We start from the raw sequence: 24,058 nt of genomic DNA, 5'->3' as shown, positions 1-24,058 counted from the left end.
CATTTCATTTGGTGTTAATTAACATATACTGTGTAAAAATGGTATTATTCTTTGCACAACAATATTTTCAGCATTTTAATGTGAATTTTAACATGCTTTCTGATAGTTTAATATCTTTTAACTTGTGCCAATAGATTTTTTTTAGTGAGAAATGAGTGATAATCTTAATTTTATTTTACCCGATTCAAACATTCTTGCCTTGATCTTAGAGGCCGGGGAATAGGCAGCATGACCTCTCATCTCTTCCTCTTTCCTCAGTCTTAGTGAAGAGTGTCCTATTCACCCATCGGTCCACACCATGAGACATACTGTGGATCATCCACTCAGCCACCAAGTCCTGCATGTACTGCCTCTTTCCAGTTACAGCTACTGCCTTCATTCGGAATCTAAATATTTCTGCCCTTGATTTCTGCAGTTAGTCATCTGCTGTCCTCTCCTCATTCCTTTCATCTTCCTGTCATTCCTGCTTAATACTTTCCTAAGGATCTCCATGGTGTCCGATATAAAATTGTACTGAGACTTGTAATCAGGCAGGCATCCCCTTTATAATCAGATCTCCATCATCAGTCCAACCTGGTCTTTGACCTCTTCTCACTGACACTCTATGCTCCTGTCATGCTGGACTGTGCAGTTGCTGGGCAGTGTACCTGCATGCTTTCCTGCAGACTATCCCATCTGACTCTCTTCTCCTAAATCTCACCATATTTGCATGGGTAGCATGTCCTCACCTCTTAAGAATTTCCTGAAGTTCTCCCTGACATCCTGATTCCTGAACAACCACCCCTTTGTGTTCACAAAGGTCTTTGTAGATATATCATTTATCATACAGTATTTCCACTGAGAGTTTAAGTGCCTGTTCCCCATCGTGGCTCCTGAGTAGCTATGCAGAAGGCGTAGGGGAAGCAATCTGGTGGAATTGGGCCAAGGAGACTTGTCTCTAAGCTACATTGGCAGAGCGGTGTTTTACTTAGATTATATCTATTTAAAATGGATTTAGGGAGGCTCAGGGAGATTATTGGAGAGAGGGGAAATATGAGAGACCCTAAGCACCTCTTGGCAGCACTGCTGTGTTTTCTCTACTGTGGAGTGAGCTCCTGGAAAACAGGGACTCTGTCTGTCACCTATGTGCTCCCTGAGCACCACATGGTGTGTGCCAAATAGATTGTATGCCTGCTACATAGTAGGCTCTTAATAAATAAGAAGTGAATTGAGGATTGTAGATGCTATTCATGTTCCCATATTAATTTGCTTTCAAAAAGTAAATCCTCTGTGGCACTGAAGTCTATTAAAAATACACTCTTCTTCCAAATAAAATGTCTGCTCCAGGCGATTTGAGGAAGACATGTGGGCTCAAATAAGATTAAACCAAACCATTGTCATGTACATGTAAATATTGCATGAGTAACTAGTCTTACATTTTCTCCACTAATGGGGATTTATTCTAAAGAACTTTTTTGTTCAGTATTTTTTGATGAAGGAATAGTCAGAAATATCAAAAGCCTTCTTACTCCATTTTAGGCTGCCATTTTTTTCCTAAGAGCTGTTACACATCAAGCATACCTAAATTGCCTTTCTGAAATACAGGAACACAGTGTATTGTCAGTAAAATGGTCTGTGTTGATTAGTTTGTCTTTGGGGTGTACTTGATTCATCAGATGATGGAGATCCTGCTGGCATTTCATGCAACCTGCTATGGTATGTGGGCTTTATTGGCTTCCCAGCAGTGACACTGACACAAATTGTCAGATTTTATGGGCAGTTTTAAACCTAATGAAATACATCCTTGAGAAGCTTCCTTCACCATTTTAGTAGCTGTGCAATTTGAAAGAAAAAAGTCAGTGTACACCACACAGGGTACTTCACTATTGAAATCATGGAGGACAATGACAGCATGCTTATTTTGCTTTTGAACATGCTGTCATTAACTGCACGATGGGATACTGATGCTGCCTCAGAGGCTGGTATTAATCTTTGTGCCAAACCTTGCGGAAACCCTGAGTGCATCTACTGACGTAAGCATTGCTCTCCATCTCTTTGATCTTAAGATTACTCCTTTGGGGATAGAAGGTAATATAAGGCTGCTGAACTTAAAAAAAAAAAATGCTCAAAGTGAGTGAAGGTAAAAGATGTTCATTTTCTTCCACTACTGAAAATTAAGAGTACAGACCCACATATTATTATACAAGAGAAAGTAGTCCTACGACTGCTGGATAATTTACATACATTATCTAATTTAATAATAACCCTGGGAGAGTGGAAATAGTGCTATTCCTGTTTTATTAGTGAGAGACTAGGTGATTTGCTGGTTTTTGATCCCAGGGCTACATGAATACAAAGATAAAGCTTTAATTCGTTCTGTATAGGGTCTCAAAGCAGTCATTTTACTAAATTTTTGATCTTTATTAAACATAGACGCAAAAGTAATAATATTTCCACATGTAAAGGGATGATGACAAAAATTAATGTTCAAGACTCATTTCAGTGTTTTTCTACCTCTTTAAATATTCCAGAAATGGTGATACAGTCAGGAGCAATATATTGCCAGGAACTTTGGCAGGATGAGAGATCACTTTTTGGATAGAATCAGTTGCAGGAATTTTCCAAATGATTCACACAGAATCAACTTAATCTTCTGGAAAACATTTTAGGGACCACAAATACATATTGTACCCAGGATGTAGTGTATTTACTGCAGTGTGGTCTATGATTTTTCTTGGCATGCGTAATTCAAAGACCCAGATAGAAATGACTGATTTTAGCACTTCCAGCAATAAAACAAAAGCTCTTCTACAGGAGAATATCTTCATGCATGTTAAACATATCGATATCTCAAGTAAATATAATGAATTTTGAGATAGGGATCATGCCATTGGGGTCTCATCTGGTGGCCATGGGGAAATGGTCCTCTTTCTTGGGTTTCTTTGGAGAGTATACTATTTGACTCTTTAGTCAAACTGAGGATCAGTATTTTAAAAGTCTATAAAATACTTAAGCCATCTTGTAGAAATAAATAGTCTTCCCACCCAGACCATAATCTCTGGAATAATTATTAGGAATTTTCTTTTTTCTTTTAAGCACTTTGGAATTATAACTTAGATTCTTTAAAAACTGAGTTTTATGACTGATTTTTCAAAAAAGCCTCAAAATTTTGACAAATGTTGCATTTATTTTTCTAATTAGGATAAGTATTTTTAAAAGTCACAACATGCTTCAGCCAAAAATCCAGTGTGAAAATAGAAATTAGAAATGATCTTTTGAAAAAATTAAGAAATTATTTTTTGAAAAAATGTGGAGTCATTAATTAAGTGTTTGACCTTTTGTGGTTTCTTAAATGTCCATTTTCAACAAGATAGAAGCAGTTAGAAGGAAAAGACTATGAATGTAGGTTCAGGGCCAGAGGACAAAAACTATTGAAATTGCCTTGATATTGATTCATAGATTGCAAACGACCACTTTTTAAAATTTAAACCCTTGAATATGATATCTCAGGCACAGAGTGAGTTCTTTATATATACAAAACGTGATTCTGACCGCCTGCCAGCTGTCTTCCGATTTCACAAGATGACCTTGTCTCTAAGTTTGACACGTAACTCATAAAATGCATGGCTCTGGAGAACAATTATCATGGCGGGAGTATGCTTTCCTGATTATATAGCGGGATCCTCTTTCCCACCTCTGCTTTTGAAGGATATTAAAGGTGAGATTAAAAATGCTCCAGTTGTTCTGCTTGTCTGATTGTAACAGTGAAGGAGACAAAATTGATTCTAGCTTATGGCTCAGTGTTTCAATGTTATTCCGCAGCACTTGTTTGCCAGCAGCTGTTAGGGATTATTGCAGGTTTCTTTGTCAGGAACAGTGTGGCAACAACAATAAATCAGATTTAAACTGGCTACTGAAGGGGTTTGTTTAAAAGATTTAAAAGTCTCTTTAGAGTCAAAGGTGTTAATTCTACCTGGGGAACCAGAATGATCATGCATGTATCTTGGGACTGACATATTTTCTAAATATGGGTAATGGTCATACATGCACTGAAAAGAGGACCATCTTCTCCCAGAAATATACAACACCAAAAGATTCTCTACCAGACATGCACGAAAAGATAGAAAAGTACAATATTTCTTTAATGATTTTCTTTCCTCTTTGGTTTAGGTGAAATAGAGGATACAGCTCTGATCATTAGAATTTCATATGGAAAACGCTCACACACATAGTGGATTTGAGGAAATCAATTTTCACTAATCTAGAAAATTCTCTCCTCAAGAGAAAAGGGATTTAAAAACTTTCATGATGTATTTAAATTCAACATATCTTTCGCCTACTTTAAATAGGGAAAAAGTGACTCTAAGGTCATAACGTGGAATTGACTTTACCCTTCCTGGTATAGAATGGCATTTCACATTGAGAAAAACTAGGGAGAAGCACTGAAGAATGAATGGGCAGTGGGGAGAATAATGTAGTTCATTATTTCATTATTTGTCATGGTATCACCTACTTTATACAATCTATCACTCCTACTTGTCCAAATATGTGTTTCTCCTAAGGTAAAATTTCAAAAATTCTCGATGATGTTTTGGAGGTTCTGTAGAGAAGGTGAATGGTATAGAGCTAAAGCAAATCTTGTATGACTTTTTATTTAATATGTTTATTTCCTATACCTATACCTTTACTGTGTATACATATACACCCATATCCCTATATATTCACGTGGTCACATTTGATTTCAAAGTTTATTTGTGAAAAAAGCAGATTTATTATTTTTTCTCTTTGAGATGGAGTCTCGCTCTGTCACCCCCCTAGCTGGAGTGCAGTGGCTCCATCTCGGCTCACTGCAACTTCCGCCTCCCAGATTCAAGTGATTCTCCTGCCTCAGCCTCCCGAGTAGCTGGGACTAGATTTATTCTTAATCCCATTTATCCATGTGGAGAATATGTCACCCTGCTCATTTCACTTTGCAAACCGACTCACTATTTTTTTTTTTTTTTTTTTTACCTCTTTCCTTCTATTTCTTTTTGCTCTGTCACTAATAGAGCTTTCAGCTACTAAGACACACAGGAGTGCTTTCTAGAGAGTAACTGAAATTAACCACATACATCGTTTTGGTGGCAAACCTTACAGTCACCAGTCATTTATAATACCAAGTCCCTGCTCTTTGGGTAACAGTGGAAAAGAAATGCTACCAACCTCCTTATGTGGAGAAAAGACTGTTCTCCCATTTGGAAGTCTTATGCCCACATCTGTGCCCTTTGCACATTTATAAAATAACCGTGACTTGTCCTTTATGTTTTTTCAAGCATTCATACCATTAGGCAAGGCTCTGCTTAATGGAAGAGAAGTACTCTTATTCTGTGCCCAGGTGACTCATCCGTCTCTGGGTATTTTCCAGCATCGGAGGTGGCAATAGTGTGCTTAGTCTCATGACTGAGCAAAGAAAATAACTTTCCAGAGATTACTCTTAAAATCTCCCATTATGAGAGCACATGTTTCTCTTAGTACTGTTTACTCAGGACTTTCAGGGTCAGTAGGCAAACTTTTCAACAAATTTGGCTTCTTTTAAAACTTATTTTTGGTAGTTTTGTTAAATGTGCCTGGTAATTCATTTTAAGTGGAAAAGGGATGGAGATAAAGGATAGGTAGAATTCTAAATGTTCTAAGGCTGTTTTATCATCCTATGGTTTTAATAAGTTTTATCTGGTAACAGACAAACATTGTAAAAACAAGAATGGGTTTAATGTAGTTAAATAAAGAAAATGTATTAAAAGAGAAAAATGAGGCACTGGGCTCTTCTACTCTTGTTCATATTCTTCACCTTTGTGTTCCTTCTGCTCAGGACTCCATTGTAAATGCTCAGGATTAATTTTTTGTTACTTGATGCAATTCTATACTGTAGCTTGTCTTTCTGCAAAGCAAAGATAATATTGTAGTTTAAAACTTGGCTATACACCACCATGAGGGAATATGCTTCCATTATTTTTCTGCAGAAACATTTAAAATTTCTTCAGCTATATTTTGTACTTACCTGAATTCTTAAAAATAGAATATAGATAATACATTTCCCTATTTTTGTGACTCACCCCCTGTTAATAGTTACTGTTCTAATTTGAATAATATTACGCTTTGTTAAGTTATTTAGAACCACTTACCTCTATCTGTAAATAACCCCGAGTTCCTATACTATCATCACCGTTGTTTCTTCTAACATGCTGTAACGTAAAATCAAAATTAGTAAGTTGTTATAATTATTTATGATATAAGAAGTATTCTCCTGTGGATAAAGTACACATTTATTTTGGACATTTATAATACTTTTTGTTTGTTTTGGCATAATTCCTTTTTCTTGACTATTTACAGGAAATAGCTGGTTATAGTTTTTACCTAAGTCTCATTTGAGATAATGGATTATGCAAATAAAGTTTGCTCACTGAAGGACAAGAATATTCTGTATGTTTTTTTCTGGTTCTTCAAGATGATAGTTCATAAAGAATATGTTCCATTGACAAAGTTACTTATGTATTTTAGCTTATTAAATGAATTTAAGGACAAAGAAGAGAAAATAATTTTCAAACCCACTGTGCTTCGCCCTCACTAATTATGTTTTTGCCTATGGGATATGGATTTTGGAGGTTATATTTAAGATAAATGACACACCATTTATAAATGATAAAATATAAAATATTTGTCTTAAATAGGGAGATGCTGTAATGTCTCTTTCCCCTCTTCAACATAATCATGTTACAGTGATTCCTCAATGAGCAGCTGAATTTCCACCTCTTCTTGAGCCTAACACCATCATGCTGCTTTATGAAACTCACTTTTAGAGATAAAGCAAATTGTCCAAATGTCACCATTTATTGAATCTAAATGTGGGCATACAGGTTTTATTTGAAGCAGTCTTTCAGCTTTTCTATATGATTACATTTTTATTTAAAAATTTTGAATAAGCAGAATAAAGTGATAGCAAATAGCTAGGCAGCTATTACGGTGGTCAAGGAAAACCCACTAAAAGAAACCAGCATAGTATTTTGTATGAGCACAGAAGGTGTGGGTTAGAGAAATCCAATGTCTCTATTTTAGAAAGAAATGTCATCAAGGTGGACAGAGACCAGAACATGTAGCACTTTGTAAGCCATGAAAGGCATTTTCATTTTATTCTTGTAGATTTTAAGTAGATATGCAGCTTAATTCTCATGCATTTTAGAAATATTTCTTTAGTTACCATATAGAGCCAGTTCTCATATAGGGAGTTTATTATTGGGGTGCAAGATCTAAAATAGAAAGACAGGATATGAGGCTGTTGGATCCCCATTATAATGGTAGCTTGGATGAGATAGATTTCATGAAAATGGGAAAAAGCAGACATGTGTGGGATGTTTTCGGCAGGTGGAATCAATAGTACTTATTAATGGACTAGAGATCTTAGTAGTAAAGCAAAGAGGAGAAACTTTAGATAAGGCAGTTAGAGAAAGAAAATCGAGGATAGACTCTAGATTTTGGTCTTGAGCAATTGCATGATGGTGATATCATTGAATGTAATGGAATAGATGGGGAGTGGTGCAAGATTTTTCATGGAGGGAAGTCCAGAGAAGAGAGTTCTGCTTTAGCCATACTGAAGTTTAGACCCCTTTTTAGACATCTAAATAGAACTATTGATTTACTATTTGGATATGTAAGTCTCGTCTGTATGCCATCTCTTCTGGCTATCTTACATTTGGATCCTGTGTATTTTTGACACTGGCCTGGAAAAGCTGGCAAAACCTAGAACTGCACTTGTCCCCTCTGCATTTATACCGTTTCAGTTAACAGGTCTAATTTTAAGTTTCACCTTTTCATAATTGATTATTCATTTGTACACAAGTATGTATTGAGTACCAGAAATAGCATTTAGTCCTTTCAAGCTTTAGTCTTTCATAATCCTATTGTCCAGATTTCAGCAGCATCAGAAGAAGCCATATAAACACTGCCTTGGGATGGCCCTTAGATGGCCACCAAGATCCCCTAGTGACATTTTCTGAGTACAAAGCAGAAGAAAGATGTCCTTCATTCTGTACACAGTGTGCTACATTGTGGTTTAGTTTATTATTAAAGAGCATAATTAAAAAGAAAACGTATGCTATTTAGGTTTGGATTTCTAATTTTAAGATTAAATGCCTTTATGCCATATTTCTTTGAAGCTAAACATGTACTCAAACCTCAGCTCCCCCAATAATTAGATATTTGAACATGGTGGAAATAATGAACCTATCATCTTTAAAACAAAGAATATAAAATCTGATAGAGTGGATAACATTATTATAACAAAGTAAAGATTTAAAGATTATAAAATATTAAAAGTTCAATATTGTCATTAGACTCTAATCAATAATGAGTATATCAGGTATTATATTCTGACACGAAGAACTATCTAGCCTTAGAGCTTTGAAATATAACTAAGAAATCCATTAAAATAAACTAAATAGAATATATTCCAAAGTAAGTAACGTTTTTCCATATTAACTCAGAACAATTTTGTCTGAAATTAAACTCAATATAGATCATTTATAGGTATAAGCATAGAGTTTAAATTCAGGTAATCTTATTTGGATGTACAAACCATGAATATAGACATTAAGGAAAAGTAGCCATAATTAATTATATCAAATCTTCAGAGTTCACACCTTTCCTCTTCCTAAAAACACATACAAGTTTAGGCTGGTCAAGATATCAATGTCTGCTCTGAGATCATCAAAGTAATGCATCCATTCTAAGAAGCACTAGTGGCATAGAAGATCATGGTAAAAGAGCAAGAAAAGGAGCCCTCACTTAGAACCCCATAAGACAGGAAAGATACAGCATCAGCCTGTCCTCCCCAGTTTATCTGTATTATGGATGTAAGAGCATTTTGAAATAATATTTTACTTAGTAAAGTAATATCCACAAGCATTTCACCATGAAAAAATTAAACATTTTAAGTATATAATATGAAATGTACCATCTCTGATGATTATTTTTATTGACGATATTCTTGCCAACTCTAAAGTACTCTAACACTAGAATTTTAAACTTGTTATATTTTTTACTTTTGGTATGAATATCAAAGAAAGGTATTACCTGTAAGAATTAGATTCCTCATTGTTCCTAAACAAAGAATTTCTTTTTATGTAGTCTGCACTAGGAATTGGAAATGATGCACACAAAATACATCCTTTTAACCTGCGAGATTGTTTATGCATCTTAGGTTTGCATAGTTTTGCAAATGCGTGCATTTAAAAATCACCATTTGTATTTTGTACTCTTCTGGCTTTTGATTGCAGTGGAAATTTGGATTGAAGACAATGGAAACTGTGAAGTACAATATATAAACTTGCATCCAACGGAGAAAAACCACTACTCTTATCTGCACTTCAATCAGCAGGAGGTTCTTTTTCCGTTTGTTTAGAAAAAGTAGGGCCTGTCATCTGCATGGCATACAATCTTTGACAGAGAAATTTTCTTTTGCCCTTTGTATCTTAACTACTAAGTTCTGCAGAAACTTCTGTCTAACTGCAAAACAGTTTAAGGTATCATCTATGACAACATTAAAAGTAAAACCCAATCAAATTTTATGTTATCATGCATAATAGACCAAGCACAATTATCTGAATACCAAACAGGGCCAAATATTTCTCTATGATTCCGATGAGACATAAAAGCGTTTTAAAAACAAATATGTGCTATGAATCACTTTGGAAAACCTTTGGCATTATCTACTGAAATTAATATGTGCATACTCTGTGATGCTGCAATTCAACTTGTAAGCATATACTCAAGAGAAATAGGTGTGCATATGTACCAAGACATATTCAAGAATGCTCATAACAGCACTGTTAATAATATCTAAAGCTGGAAATAACTAAATGACATTGCTATTGGCAAGAATAAATATTTTGTAGTATCATAATATTAAGAATACTATAAAGCAGTAAAAATGAACAAGCAACTGTTATACCCAACAGCATGGGTGAATCCATAAACATAATCTTAAGGAAAAGACATTATACCTAAAACAGGATACAGTGCCTGATTCCATTGACATAACATTCAAAAACAGATGCAATTCAACTTTCATGTTAGATAGAAGTCAGGATACTAATTATCTTTGGAAAGGGTAGAGATAGGGAAGATTCTTAGTATGGGCAATATGCTTTTTTGATCTATATGATGGTTACATAGGTTTTTATATGTAGGTTATTAAAATAATATAGTGATAATATTATGATCATACATTGAGGCTTTTATTTATTATAATCAGTTGGGATTATACAAAGAGTACATTTGTTCATTTTTCTATACGTATATATACAATATATATTACATATACATATATACACATCAATTTTCTAAAATGTTCTAAGAGAAAGAAGAAAAGCTCAGTAAACAAAAACAACCCATTTCCTTTTCACTAGAGATGAATTACTATTATGTTCAAATCATATATACAGCATATTATATATATAAAACTCTTAAAATATGCTGAATAAACAAATCAACAACTACATTAGACTTTCTTCTGCATTGCAAAGCAGAATTACATTTAAATGCATTTTATTTCACACTTAAAGAATTAAAATAAAACTCTTTTCTGAACAATCTTCCAATATATTGACCATAAGTAAATTTAATATGAATCAATTATTTTAACGGTTTTGTAACTCAATGTCTGTTGTATTTATCTTGATTTTTTATCAAGTTCAGCAATTCGATTTCCACATTTACTTTTGTTTCTATTTTTGTGAGGCACTATATTTTTTATATCATAAATGTTACTGATATGACCACCTAGTTAGAAAATTTTGTTCATGAGAGTATATTGATTTTAGCAAAATTTACATATTTACATATATACATCCACATGTTTGTGTATGTAAAAATATAGGTTATTTACTTACTATTGAAGTGTATTATGGAAGATAAAAGGTTTTCATCCCTGGCATATGACAACTTTGGTAACATAAGTTCTAGCAAACTTTCATTACTCCTACATATATATATATTTAATTGTTTTTCATAATTTCATGGGATGCATCATCCAAGAGAATGATCGAGCTGATGCTAATTACTACCATTGACTAGGCACCTGCCACATGCCAGACACATGGTGACTTGACTGATGATACATGTGATAGGTGTTTCCCAAGAGAGTTCCTTTAAACAAGGTTTTTTCTCTCCCTTCATATTGATGAAGTGTTTTTTCTAAAGCCATTATTTCATTTATTCTACAAAAGACAAAATTGGCATTTTCAAAGTAGAACACGGTCTTTTGATACCTGTTATCTGAGATACTTACAAGTTTTTTTTATTTTTTTCACAAGTTAGCATCAAGGGGAAATAATAACAAATGCAGTTATTTTGTGTTAGATCTTGTAGGTCTAAATATATGCACAGCGATATTTAACATCCTGAAATCAGGAGTTTTGTTTCTGGTGGCATCTTTTTCCATTATGTGATTTGAAACATTTTAGGGATATTTACCTGTCTACTTTGCATGGAAAAAACTACAGACTTTGTCAAATCTAGTTGCCTTGGAAGAAGAATGAAAAAGAGGAGATGTGTTAACCATTATAAAATTTTTTGCTATTTCAAGTTTGAATTGATTTTGAAATAATAGTTTCAGGCTAAATAATAAACTTTCTTTTAGGAAACAAAAGTGAAGTATTTGAGAAAAAGACATTAAAAAGACTTTATTAAAATAGAGGACATGATGATCTTGTTTGTTGTTTTAAGCAGCTTATGTAGTAACTTTAAGGGGGTAGAAAGTGTCAGGAAATCAATTCGAAGGCAAATCTTCACATATTAAAAGATTCAGAAATGTTAACCTAGGTCTTAAATAAAAAGGAAGAATTAATAAGATATGTTAAAAGTAATATGAAAGTCAAAGGAAAGACTGATGAGACTTACTATTATGAAATGAGGTTTCTTCAATAAATATATAAGTACAAAAAAGTTAAATTGTATTAAGAAGCTTGAGAATAAAAAAGAAAAGCAAAGCAAAGTATTTAAACCACCCCTCTTGAGCTCCCAGCCACATTCCTCTTAGTTGTCTAACAATAACACTTCTTGGCTATTTCATTGGATATTTCTTTTTTTTTTTTTTTGAGACGGAGTCTGGGTCTGTCACCCAGGCTGGAGTGCTGTGGCCGATCTCAGCTCACTGCAAGCTCCGCCTCCCGGGTTCACGCCATTCTCCTGCCTCAGCCTCCCGAGTAGCTGGGACTACAGGCGCCCGCCACCTCGCCCGGCTAGTTTTTTGTATTTTTTAGTAGAGACGGGGTTTCACCATGTTAGCCAGGATGGTCTCGATCTCCTGACCTCGTGATCCGCCCGTCTCGGCCTCCCAAAGTGCTGGGATTACAGGCTTGAGCCACCGCGCCCGGCCCTTCATTGGATATTTCTAAATGATAGGGTCCTATTCATATATCTCAACTTGTCAATTTTTGATATCATCAATTGACATTCTTTTTTAAAAATCATGATTTAGCTTTCTTATACTCCATGTTCAGTCCTTATCCTTTGAATGTAATAATATCATAATTTTATTTAAATACTATGTGTCTTTTATGATGTAAATATTGTCTAATACTAAAACATCTACTGTTCCATATTTACATGTTTTATCTTAAGAGGTTTTTTTTTTGTTTGTTTATTTTTCCTGGATTTTTAGTTTTTCTCATACTTCTTGTCCTATTTGCCATTATTATATTATTTTCCCAGTAACATTTCAAAATATTAGTTATTCTAAATAGTATGATTTTTCTTTAGAGTTCTTCACCCAAAGTCCTCTGTGTTCTGCCTGAACTAGGACTGATTATTCCCTACACCCACTGTACTCTTTTTCTACATTGGATCTACCTTGTCAGGGATCCATACATTCCTCTTTCTTGGTTTACTTTCTCATTTTGCTGGAGCACATCCTCAAATGGCTTCTTAAGAAATATTACATGGGCAGCGAATTTTCTGAGTCCTTCTATGTTTAACTCATTGCAATATACAAAATGGTTGGCTCGATCCATTTTATATACTTATTCCTTCAAGTTTTGGTAATTTATCTGCATTATTATTAAATAGTAAAATAATATATTAATATATTATTTAAAATATAAATTCAAATATAAATTCCTTCTAATTTCTCCATTCTATTTTTTTGAAACTCCTATGAGTCAAATTTTTACCTTTTTGTGTTGGTAATTGATATTATCATTTCTCTCATATTTTAAATATTTTTTGTTTCTCTTTTGTGGGTAATGTCTTTAACTTTTTCATCCAAGAGTCATATTAAAACTTTATTTTAAAAGATTTGTATTTTCCCTTTTTAATATTATTCAATTTTTCTTCTTGAATCTCTTCAAAAATATTAATTAGCAGTTTGCTTTTAAAAATATTTTCAGTTTCTTTTTTTTTTTATAAGCCTTTGTCTTCCAGATTTTTTTCCCCTGTTTAATCTTTATTCTTCTTTTCCATGAGGAACTGTTTACTCAACAATCTACATACTCTTTATTCCCTATTAACATTTAACTGTGATATACTAAAATGGCCTGATTGAGGAACTGATTGAGATGATTAAGAGCTGTGTAGCAGGGCACGGTGGCTCACGCCTGTAATCCCAGCACTTCGGGCATCCGAGATAGGCAGATCACCTGAGGTCAGGAGTTCGAGACCAGTCTGGCCAACATGGCGAAACTCCAGTCTCTACTAAAAGTACAAAAATTAGCTGGGTGTGGTGGCGGGCGCCTGCAATCCCAGCTACTCAGGAGGCTGAGGCAGGAGAATCGCTTGAACCTGGGAGGCACGGCGGTTGCAGTGAGTCTCGAGATCTACCACTGCAGGCTCCAGCACTGGGTGACAAGAGCCAGACTCCGTCTGAGAAAGGAATTAACAGGAGAAAAAGCATAGACATTGATTAGAAGCACTGTGTATAGGGCAGGACAACAAAGTATGAGACCTAAAGAGGGGCCAGATGGTTGAAATTTAGATAGCATCTGGAGCTATGGAAGGAAATAAGGACTTAAAATCTCATAGTAGGTGGTGGCGACAAGCTGTGGGAGTGTGAAGAGAGGAACTGCATGGCAAGCAAAGGTTGTCATATCATGAAGATAAAGTCTCTAAGGTAACAATCCTCAGAAGAATACATGAAAAGCTGTCCCAGGCGTGGTGTCCTGGGAGTTTCCTCTCCTGAGATAGGATTTAATCTTCTCTGGTTCATGTAGATTCCAAGGGAGGAGTTCATGTCAATTACATTCCTTCTGGAGGAACTTCCCTTAGATAAGGGGGAACTTCAGAGAAAGCCTCTCTCTGTGCTTGAGGAGAGGCAGAGGGGTGAGAGACAGGAGTGGAAGACGAGTCAGAGAGACCTTGGTTCTAAGGCGGCTTCTTTAGTCCAAGTGCTCAGCTCATGAAAGCGCCATACTTCGGAGTACTATTTGCTGAGCCCTAACAGCCACAAATGGAAGAAGTATTCCCCTGTACTTCTTGACAAGTTTGCATTACTTTGTCAGATTATGTCTCTTAATATAATCACATTTTATGAATAAGTTTCATTTCACATAACTGATTTATTTATTTTTTAAAACCACAACTTTAATTCCCAAGTGACTCTGAGAAGTTTCTCCTTTTTGGATTTTCATTTTGATATTTAGTAGGCTTAAATTCCAGTGTTTGACAAAACCCCTGGCTTTTGAGTCACAGTTTATTTCATTATAGTAGACCCCTAATTGCCAAATTACGATATCTTATGAACTGGGGAAAATGTTGACTTATTTAGGACATTATGTTACCTATTTATTCCAAAATATTTCATTTGAAAATCAACTACATTCCCATGTAGACTTTTCTTTGTACAAAAATTAAAATAATTATGGAAAGGTAAATTATTCTGATGCCAAAATTAGCCTTTCATTGATTTCAAGTGGATTGTAATTGGCTAGGATCAAATACATGCTTTATGTAATACAGTTTATTTCTCAAAATGACACAGAAAGTGCACATAATTCTGGAAGTAAAAATGTTCAAAAGCTAAGAAGCTCTCCTGTTATTTTTCTTCCATTTGCTACAAACATATATAGAGTGTAGTTACTTCTCTAGCCATAAGAATTAGCAGAAGCTTTGGAGAGAAAAGGTAGGAGACTGAATGCCCTGAGCATCCCTTTGAATAGCTCAGGCAAGAACAGGTGCTATTATCCCAGGAGGAGACTGTAAGTGACTTTTGTGTAATTGGAAGTATGTCCTGCCCTGATAAGGACTTGTGGGTAAGGAAACAAGAGACTAGTAAATAGCCAAAGGGAAGAAATCAGAAAAGCTTGCTGTGTTCCTCCACTTAAATATATGTTATTTCTTTAGGGTCTGCAGGTTTTACAAAGAGATGAAGACTAATTTGGAATGCTACTTACCTCTGTTTCCGAAAGAAAAAGACTCCTCCAGAATGTGGTTTTAAGTAGGCCATGGACCAAAAGTAGGCCATAAGGCATGGCAGGCAGCTTTATGAACTTCAAGGTTCTAGGAAATTTCATCCTTTGGAGAGTTCCCCAGTGCTTTAAACAGTATTAGAAAGAAAACAGCAGTACAAATCAACCATCCTTGTAAAAATCTCTCCTGCAAGACATTACTGAGTGGTGAAGACGAAGTGGTTTTGCCATTGTTGTTTTGTACTGTTGGTTGGATGGTTTGCTTTGGATATTTGCTTGCTTCTTTGCTTGTTGATTTTTAGCATATAAATAAAATTTACAAGGCTAACAAAAGAAAATAAAGCAACCTTTCAAGAGGCTTTAAGATAACATCATACATTTTTGAGGTTTTTAAGGCTGAGATTCTATTTTGTTTTACTTAAAAGGAATGTTACAATGCTGTTAACATTTTTGCTTATTCTACATTTTTGCTTATTCATGAAACTCAGAAGAAATTCTGTCTATCGACAGGCTCTCATTGTGTATTCATCACCACACTAAACACTCATTTACTCCAAAATTAAGTGCTCAGTGATATGCATGTTATAAATTCATTCTCAGTTGCAAAATTTTCTTGGTGCTTAAGAAATTGTACTTTAATCGCTTTTAGCCAAAAAGTTTAGCAAAAATTGTAGTTTAACATAGTACTGACTGCCTGTGCTTAGATTTTGATAAATGTGGACAAAATCAATGGATAGATGCATGAGGAGTGCCCAGATAAAATCATCATACTTCAAAAGCTTTTTCTAACATAACTCACAGCTGTAGACTTTTCCTTTCAATAATACGCAAAAACAGTTTTCATAACTGGAAACCACTGACTTTCTATTCAAAGAGGACTTCTTTGCAGGAGGCAGAGTAATAACTCAACAAAATAAATAGAATCTCTAATTTCAAGATACTATTATACCCAAAAGTAATGCGAATTTAAAAAAATATTTAGTGTTTCCAGTTTAGATATTTAAGAGCACCACTCACATCTACATGCCAAATAAATTGACTCCACCCTCCACCCCTAATATCAGGTCCCCATTTCGTCCATTGTCTTTTTTCTTAGTTATATCTTGATATGTCACCCTATTAGTTTTTTCCTTGCAGCATTTCACTTGCTAACTTCTTACCTTTTTTAAACAAAAATTTATACACTACCCTGCCTGCGTCCGTGTTCCTGCTGCCTCATATTCATTCATTCTTCAGCTGGTGGCAGTCAGCATTCAGTTTCTCTCTATAAAACTGTTATTAAATTCAATAAGCTTTTCATTTCTGAAACAAGTGAAGATTTTTCTCTATCTTTCCTGAATGCTTTATGGCATTTAACATATCTTTTCTAAATAAATTAACATTATGATGGTAATGGTATATCCAAATAGCTATCCAGTTTTTGATTAGGCAGAAGTATGCTTATGGTCAGTCAGAATAAAAAGTCAGACCAACATGGTAGCATGCACATGTAGTCCCAGCTACTTGGGAGGTGGAGACAGGAGGACCCTTTGAGCTTAGGAGTCTGAGGCTATAGTGCACTATGATTGTACCTATGGGTAACCATTGCACTCTAGCCTGGGCAGTGTAGCAAGACCCTATCTCTGAAAAAAAAATCAAAGGCCTTAAGAAATATTTTATTTTTTTTGGCCGGGCGCGGTGGCTCAAGCCTGTAATCCCAGCACTTTGGGAGGCCGAGACGGGCGGATCACGAGGTCAGGAGATCGAGACCATCCTGGCTAACATGGTGAAACCCCGTCTCTACTAAAAAATACAAAAAAATTAGCCCGGCGTGGTGGTGGACGCCTGTAGTCCCAGCTACTTGGGAGGCTGAGGCAGGAGACTGGCGTGAACCCGGGAGGCGGAGCTTGCAGTGAGCTGAGATCCGGCCACTGCACTCCAGCCTGGGCGACACAGTGAGACTCCGTCTCAAAAAAAAAAAAAAAAAAAAAAAGAAATATTTTATTTTTAACTCAGAAAATTTAAAAATTAACTTAGAGCTAAAAAGTTTGGAGTTCATAGTGTGTAGAAATGAATCTTGCAACAGTAACAGTTTCCCATTACACATAATAAATGTCTGCTTTGAGTAAATTTGTTGAGGAGTCTAATTTAGTTTGAATCACCAGGAAAAGACACAACTGAGGTTTTATAAAATGTAAAGAATCAAACGAACTCTGTACTTCCACTTTTTTACATAAAGTAGATCTTCCACTTCCAGTTACAAAAATGTCTTTTTTTCTCACTCTTGAGTTGTTTATCTGCAGTAAGTAAGTTTGGGAAAAGTGCAAGTATCCATATATACATTGTTTTGCATTTAAAAGAAAAGTGATAATATTCAAACCCATGGTATGTACAAAAATCAAAAGCTCAAATCATGAATTTTGTTTGTGTTAAGGATTTTAACAAATAGTGGCATGAGAATAGTTATTGCTCTTTAATAAAGATAGAGATACCATATTTTGCTTTAACATACCTAGAGGCACCTTTTTCATCAATAGCTTTGTTAGTAGGTCAAGGAGAAATCATACCTAAGTAGAAAGGTCCATGGAGAAAAGAGACAAACCATGTCGGAGTTAAAATTAAATTGAAAAAATTTAAATCAAGGAAACCATTTTTGCTTCTTTTGATATGATGTGCAAAATCATGCATTTTAAATGGGAAATGGGAAATTTCATAGCCTCTTAGCAGTGATATGAGCTTTGTGGTCTGAGTGGATACAGGGCATGTGGGTGCTTTGCTCATTTAAGGAAATTGCATTAGAAACATTCTCACTACATTATGAAGCCACAAGAAAATTTATAGTGATTTCTTTTTGGTGGAACAAAGTACACGCTCTTTTCCAGCTCAGGATCCTTTTCCAGTCTTCCTACGCTTAACAGCCAGTACAAACTTAGTCCATAGAATGTATTTGTTGTGCACAGACCTGCACAAACACACACACACGTAAGGTTTCACGAATCAGGTATGTATTTTGTGTATGTGTCAATCTTAGCCATCAACTGGAATTTGTGTTTCAGTTTGGATGCTAATTTGCCTCATCAATAAAATGCCCTTCACTTACTCTCTCTAGATGTAGACTATTTTCCATCAAATATGTTAGTGATTTCGTATTTAATGTGATATAGAATAGAATGAAAGGTTGTGTGAAATTTAAAGTCATGATATCAGTTATTTATCTGTCATGGGGAATAAAATAAGTGCTTTGACCAGATATAAAAAGTATTTATAGTAATTAAGTACATTCATACTGTATCAACTAAATTTGTAGAATATTGATTTCTGTATTAAATTATGTAACATTTTAATTAAAACAAATGTATTGTCAATTGTGAGCAGCACAGTGGTAAGAATACTTTGTATGAAGATCGTTGTGTAACAGTGCACTAAAATTGAGTCTAACTGCAAAAAAATGAGCACAGTAGCTACACATTTAGAAAGAAGTTCTAAGAATAAAGCAGTTTACATGCAAATAGTATATATACATGTATGTGCTTCGTTAGAAGAAAGAGAATTTATTGTGAGTGGGATACTTTCACTCTTTCAGACTTAAGGATTCTATTTCCCAAATAACTTCATTCATGTAAGCAGCATACTTCATGTGAGTCAGGTTTTATTTTCTAGGTGTTTTCTAACGTGGGAAAGTGAAATACTAGGGTTTGAAATGGTTCTGGGGATGCAGTCTTTCCTGTCAGATTCCAGCAGATGCTGATATAATTTAATATTCATGGAAGACAGGGCAAATATAGAATAGCATCAAATTGATTTTGCAGAGTTTTCAAGCCAGATGTCCCTTGGCATTTACATGGAAGAAGTCTACTGTGTACCAAGTTGCATATTTTTTTGTGTAAGTTCTCAGCCATGGTATGTAGTCATTGGTGTTTTGACAGCCATCTGCTCAGACCTTTCTTTCTCCGTTCAGCCATAACTAAAATTGAATATTTTTCAAATGTCCCAGGTAGTTTCGATTTTAAGATAACAGAAAACTAATATTCAATGTTAAAAAGAAAAAAAAGCAATACCTATCTTTGGCTTAGTAATAACCCCTAAATTGAAAGATAATTTCTTATAAATAGCAGTGCAAAATGAATAAACTTTGAGAACAGAGGCCTCACCTTATTATCAAATGAGTTTGTTTTAATCATTTGGAAGGCTCTCAGCTAGACACTGAGGAAGTTACGGAAATGAGTAATTCCAAGGTGACTGTTCCAAGAATAGCCTTGTTATACATAACAAGCACTTCCTCAACATTTGCTGAATGAATGTGTATGTTAGAATCCATATGTAATAGCTTGTCCATTTGAACATATTTTCACCCCACTAATAGCTTTTAATACGTGGAGGTACACATACACATTTCTGTGTTTTTCGTGGGTGAGATATGTAGGCTTACATGTTGTAAGTGAATGAAACTGTGTTTGATAAGAACTGTTGAGCATTGACTACGCACTTATTGATGTTCTAAACATTCTGAAGATTCAGAAGTATACAACATTATTTCTTTTTTTTTTTTTTTGAGATGGAGTCTCGCTCTGCCGCCCAGGCTGGAGTGCAGTGGCCGGATCTCAGCTCACTGCAAGCTCCGCCTCCCGGGTTCACGCCATTCTCCTGCCTCAGCCTCCCGAGTAGCTGGGACTACAGGCGCCCGCCACCTCGCCCGGCTAGTTTTTTGTATTTTTAGTAGAGACGGGGTTTCACCGTGTTAGCCAGGATGGTCTCGATCTCCTGACCTCGTGATCCGCCTGTCTCGGCCTCCCAAAGTGCTGGGATTACAGGCTTGAGCCACCGCGCCCGGCCTACAACATTATTTCTAATGTTATGGTTACATCTACAGACAAAGAATTAAACAATGATTCTTTTTAATGGTAAGTTGTGATTTTTTAATGGCAAAGATAGGGACCAAATGATACAGAATAGGAAAGGATGAGTTTTTTCTCTGTCAGAAGGATAGATTTTGAGCTAATCTTGAAACAAATACTAAATTTAGACTTATGGAGAATAATTGAGGAAAGTAAATGAGCACTACCCAGGGGAGGTGGGAAGTGAGATGCTGTGTTCAGAGTGAGATAAGGAAATAATTTGACCAGAGCATGGGATTTTAATTGAGAATATTAAGAGAGAAAATTATAATAAATGTAGGGAAGGTGTATCAGAGTGAGATTATCATATACTATACTTGAAATATCTAAATGAAGTATTTATGTTTACTCTAAAAGTCAAGTGAGAGAGATTCTGGAGTGAGACAAGAATGTGAGGAATGGGGACTTCTGTGGAGTTTAATCTACAGTAATGCACATGAATCTGATAAATTATTATAATCTTTGTTTTTAATAGAAATGGGGATTTAGAGTACATCATTACAGGTGGAGAAAAATGTGAATTTAAAGCATATTTTGAAAAACAAGGATAAGAATTAGTGTTTAAAACCGAAAAGAGAAGAATTTGTGTCAGATAACTCCAAAATAAAGTAAATGCACATACACGTACACTACATACATGCTCATAATTTAAATTACGAACTATTTTATCACACTCTGCTGTGTAACTTTTTCTAACTCATATTGTATATCATCCATATTGTATTCTTGCATTAATTAATGTATTCATTAAATATGTCTTCAGTACTTTTTTGGGTCCAGTATTACATTAAGCAGATATATTATTAAGCAAGTTTAGTTTCAGAAATTTAGTTCAGAAAAAGAGGGATGATAAATAAATATTATTATGAGTGTTTAGAAATACTAAGACCCTGAATCCATCTATCAGTTTCCCCTGAATCCATCTATCAGTTTCATAACAATGATTTTCAAGCTTGTTTCATTTCTCACAGGGTAGACAAAGACAAAATATATATCTCATAAAAATAATAATTTACCAGGCATGCTTGTTGTAGCCAAGCAAATATATTGAATTCTAAAAATATTGTTTATAGCGCTTGTTTCAACATGCTTGGGACAAGTTAATGTTTACAGTTTTATGAGTGAATAAATCTATATACTGAAAACATTTCATTCAATAAGTTGACCTTCTTGAGGTTTGAATAAATTTTGGAGCCTGAGGGAATCAATACGGTTCTTAAGTTGATCTCCTAGGTATGTCTAAGTTTAAGCTCTTAATATAATTATCAACCCTTTATTATTTTAATATTTCATTGCATTAATTCTCTTTTGGAATATTTCCGCTGATCAGTAACTTCTAGTCATAAACCATTCTGGTACCAATCATCAAATTTCATATTTGTAAGAAAAAATGAATAGCCTTTGGCTGTCTTGACGTGCCCAAATCTACCAAGTATATATCTCACTTCCAAAATAGTCTCAGGATATGTTTTCTAGATATGATCTTAGATGATGGAGAGTATTGTTAAATTAACAAGTAGGACAAAAATAAACAAAATATTATTAAAAAAACAAGGAGAAAGGAATATGTTAGAAACGAGTAAGAAGTTCCATATGGAAAACTGAGAAGCAATTTTTTAGAAGCAAAAATCTCATGACGCTAAAACAAGATGATGAAGAAATTACTCTGTGTGCAAGTGTGGAGAAAAAATAGCTGGTGATACCATAGTGATCTTACAGCTCATTATACATCAGCAATGAAGAGCTTTAACTACCATGCAATTAAAATACTAGAGAATATAAATAAGAGTGTACCATGTGTATGTGGCAGCATATAAAAACTCAGAAGTGGAAGGAATTTTAGTCAAGTGCTACTCTTGAAAAAGCAAATTGATTAGGAATATTTAATTGGAGAACAACATAGACACCTTCTGTAATATCATTCAAGTAAGAATGTCTCATTTTGGACATCTTACTTATAGTCAGATTGATTCTCAAAACACTTTTTAAATGTCTAGAAATATTTACAATGGTATTTATCCTGAGAAACGCTAAAAAAAAATTAGAAAACGTAAAGGTGACTGAAGTTAGGAAATAACATAAAATTGGTGATGATGAGCAATTTTCTTAATGGCTGTTCATAATTGGAAAAGAACAGATATGCTCCCAAATATATGAATTGTGAGATAAACTGCAGTAAAAGACCCCAAGAAATTGAGGGAAACTATGGAAATGATTTTAGCAAGTGGTAGCAAGCTATTTTTGGTTGCATTTTGAAAGCAGTTTTTAGAAATTTCTAATTTTGAAAATCTTAAATTGATTCTTACGAATTCTAGGGCTCCTTCTTTCTCAGACCTCTAGGGCAACCAATTGTAGAGACTTCTCCCTTCTGTTAATTGACTAAGATCTGCTTACATATCAAAGGTTACCTCTGGTTCTCAGCTGGAAAAAAGAGTTCCTCCCTTTTGAAGCAGTTGACTCAGAATCAGGTCCTTCTTTTAAGATCCTTACATTTAATTACTTTGTCTTCAAACCTGGGGTCCTAATCTTTGCCTAGGAATTTAAAGTAAAGATTGGCTGACTCTTATTTCTCTTGACTTGTATCTACCCTTACTTTAGCTCACCCTCTGGGCTTGACCTCTAGCCAGTCTCACTTTGAGTATCTTTGAAACTCTCTTCTTATTGTCAACCCCTACTTTGATTTTTTTTTTTTTTTTTTTTTTACATTTACTGTTTGCAGTGTAGAAATGTATCTTAAAAATTATGCAGAAATTCTATCATATAGTGTGCTTGCAAGGGTTTGAAGCTCTTTGAAGGCAACAGACTTTGCCTGCATTGTTCATTGTTGTGTAATTACTGCCTAGACAAGTGCTTGGAAAGGTGGAGGGATTCAATGAATATGTGTTGCATATAGTTTAAGAAGAACTGGGGCTGGAATTAGAAACACATGTTCCATCTTTAGCAAATCACCCATCATCACTAATCTTCCATTATTTTATCTGTGATATTGAGCAAGTAATGCCTATCCCATCTATGTTGTAACTTTGTTGGAAGAATCAAGGGATAAAGTGAAAATACTTTGTAGAGTTCAGTGCTACACATTTATTATGGTCAATGAACTGCATTACCCAAACCAACATTAATTGTACATAACATGTGACAAAGAAAGGCTTACGGTTTTGGAGTTTGTTTGTTTGTTTTAGAAGACCAGATAAACTAAAACAAATATTTTCCGTGAAGAATTTTTTTCATGTTAGAACTCATATGATTAAATTGATTCACAAAATTTGAGGTCATTTATTAATTTTATGAATATTTTACTGAGCACTTATTTGATGTCAGTGACTCTAATTGTCTCTGAAAATAAAAAGATTAATGAATCATGGCTTCTGCCTTCAAGGAACTTAGAGTTTAATGGTTATAGAATATTGGTCCAAAAAAAAAGGCAAAAATAAAATTCTGACAAAAACTCATTATATCTGAGAGTTTATATGTGCTTGCTAAATAAAAAGAATTATTACCAATACTATGCTGAATGACTGTAAAATGCTGACTTTTTACTTAAAATATTTACAAGAGGAAACAGAATATTTGTGGGTTTTCCTGCATATTTATGTGTGTGTTCAAACAGCTGCTAGAGAACAAAGTGTTTTGCTATAAACACTGTCAAATCTCACTTTGAAAAAATTTGTCTATAAAACAAGTATTTTCATAGATATACTAAAGCTGCATAGAATTTGCTTTTATAGCATAAAACAGAATTAGATGCTTGAGTCAGCTCTGAAGTACTTTTTC

The 24,058-nt window shown here is 34.6% G+C and overlaps 1 protein-coding gene across 7 annotated transcripts in view; it reads left to right on the top strand.

Annotated features, from left to right (window-relative positions):
* LAMA2 (laminin subunit alpha 2) overlaps positions 1-24,058 on the top strand; it is a 618,419-nt gene that overhangs the window by 112,986 nt on the left and 481,375 nt on the right. Inside the window, exon 1 of one of the 7 annotated variants that reach the window (XM_021936882.2) lies at positions 20,260-20,290. The exons of the other annotated variants lie outside the window; for them this stretch is intronic. Coding sequence (XP_021792574.2) covers positions 20,275-20,290 — 16 coding nt within the window. The 5' untranslated portion in view covers positions 20,260-20,274. Of the gene's footprint in view, positions 1-20,259; positions 20,291-24,058 lie in introns of those variants that run through there. 7 annotated transcript variants of the gene reach the window in all.

This window comes from Papio anubis, chromosome 6 (genome assembly GCF_008728515.1).
Source record: "Papio anubis isolate 15944 chromosome 6, Panubis1.0, whole genome shotgun sequence".
Taxonomy (NCBI): Eukaryota; Metazoa; Chordata; class Mammalia; order Primates; family Cercopithecidae; genus Papio; species Papio anubis.
The sequence above is the reverse complement of the archived record's forward strand: the minus strand, read 5'-3'. Positions and strand labels throughout refer to the sequence as shown.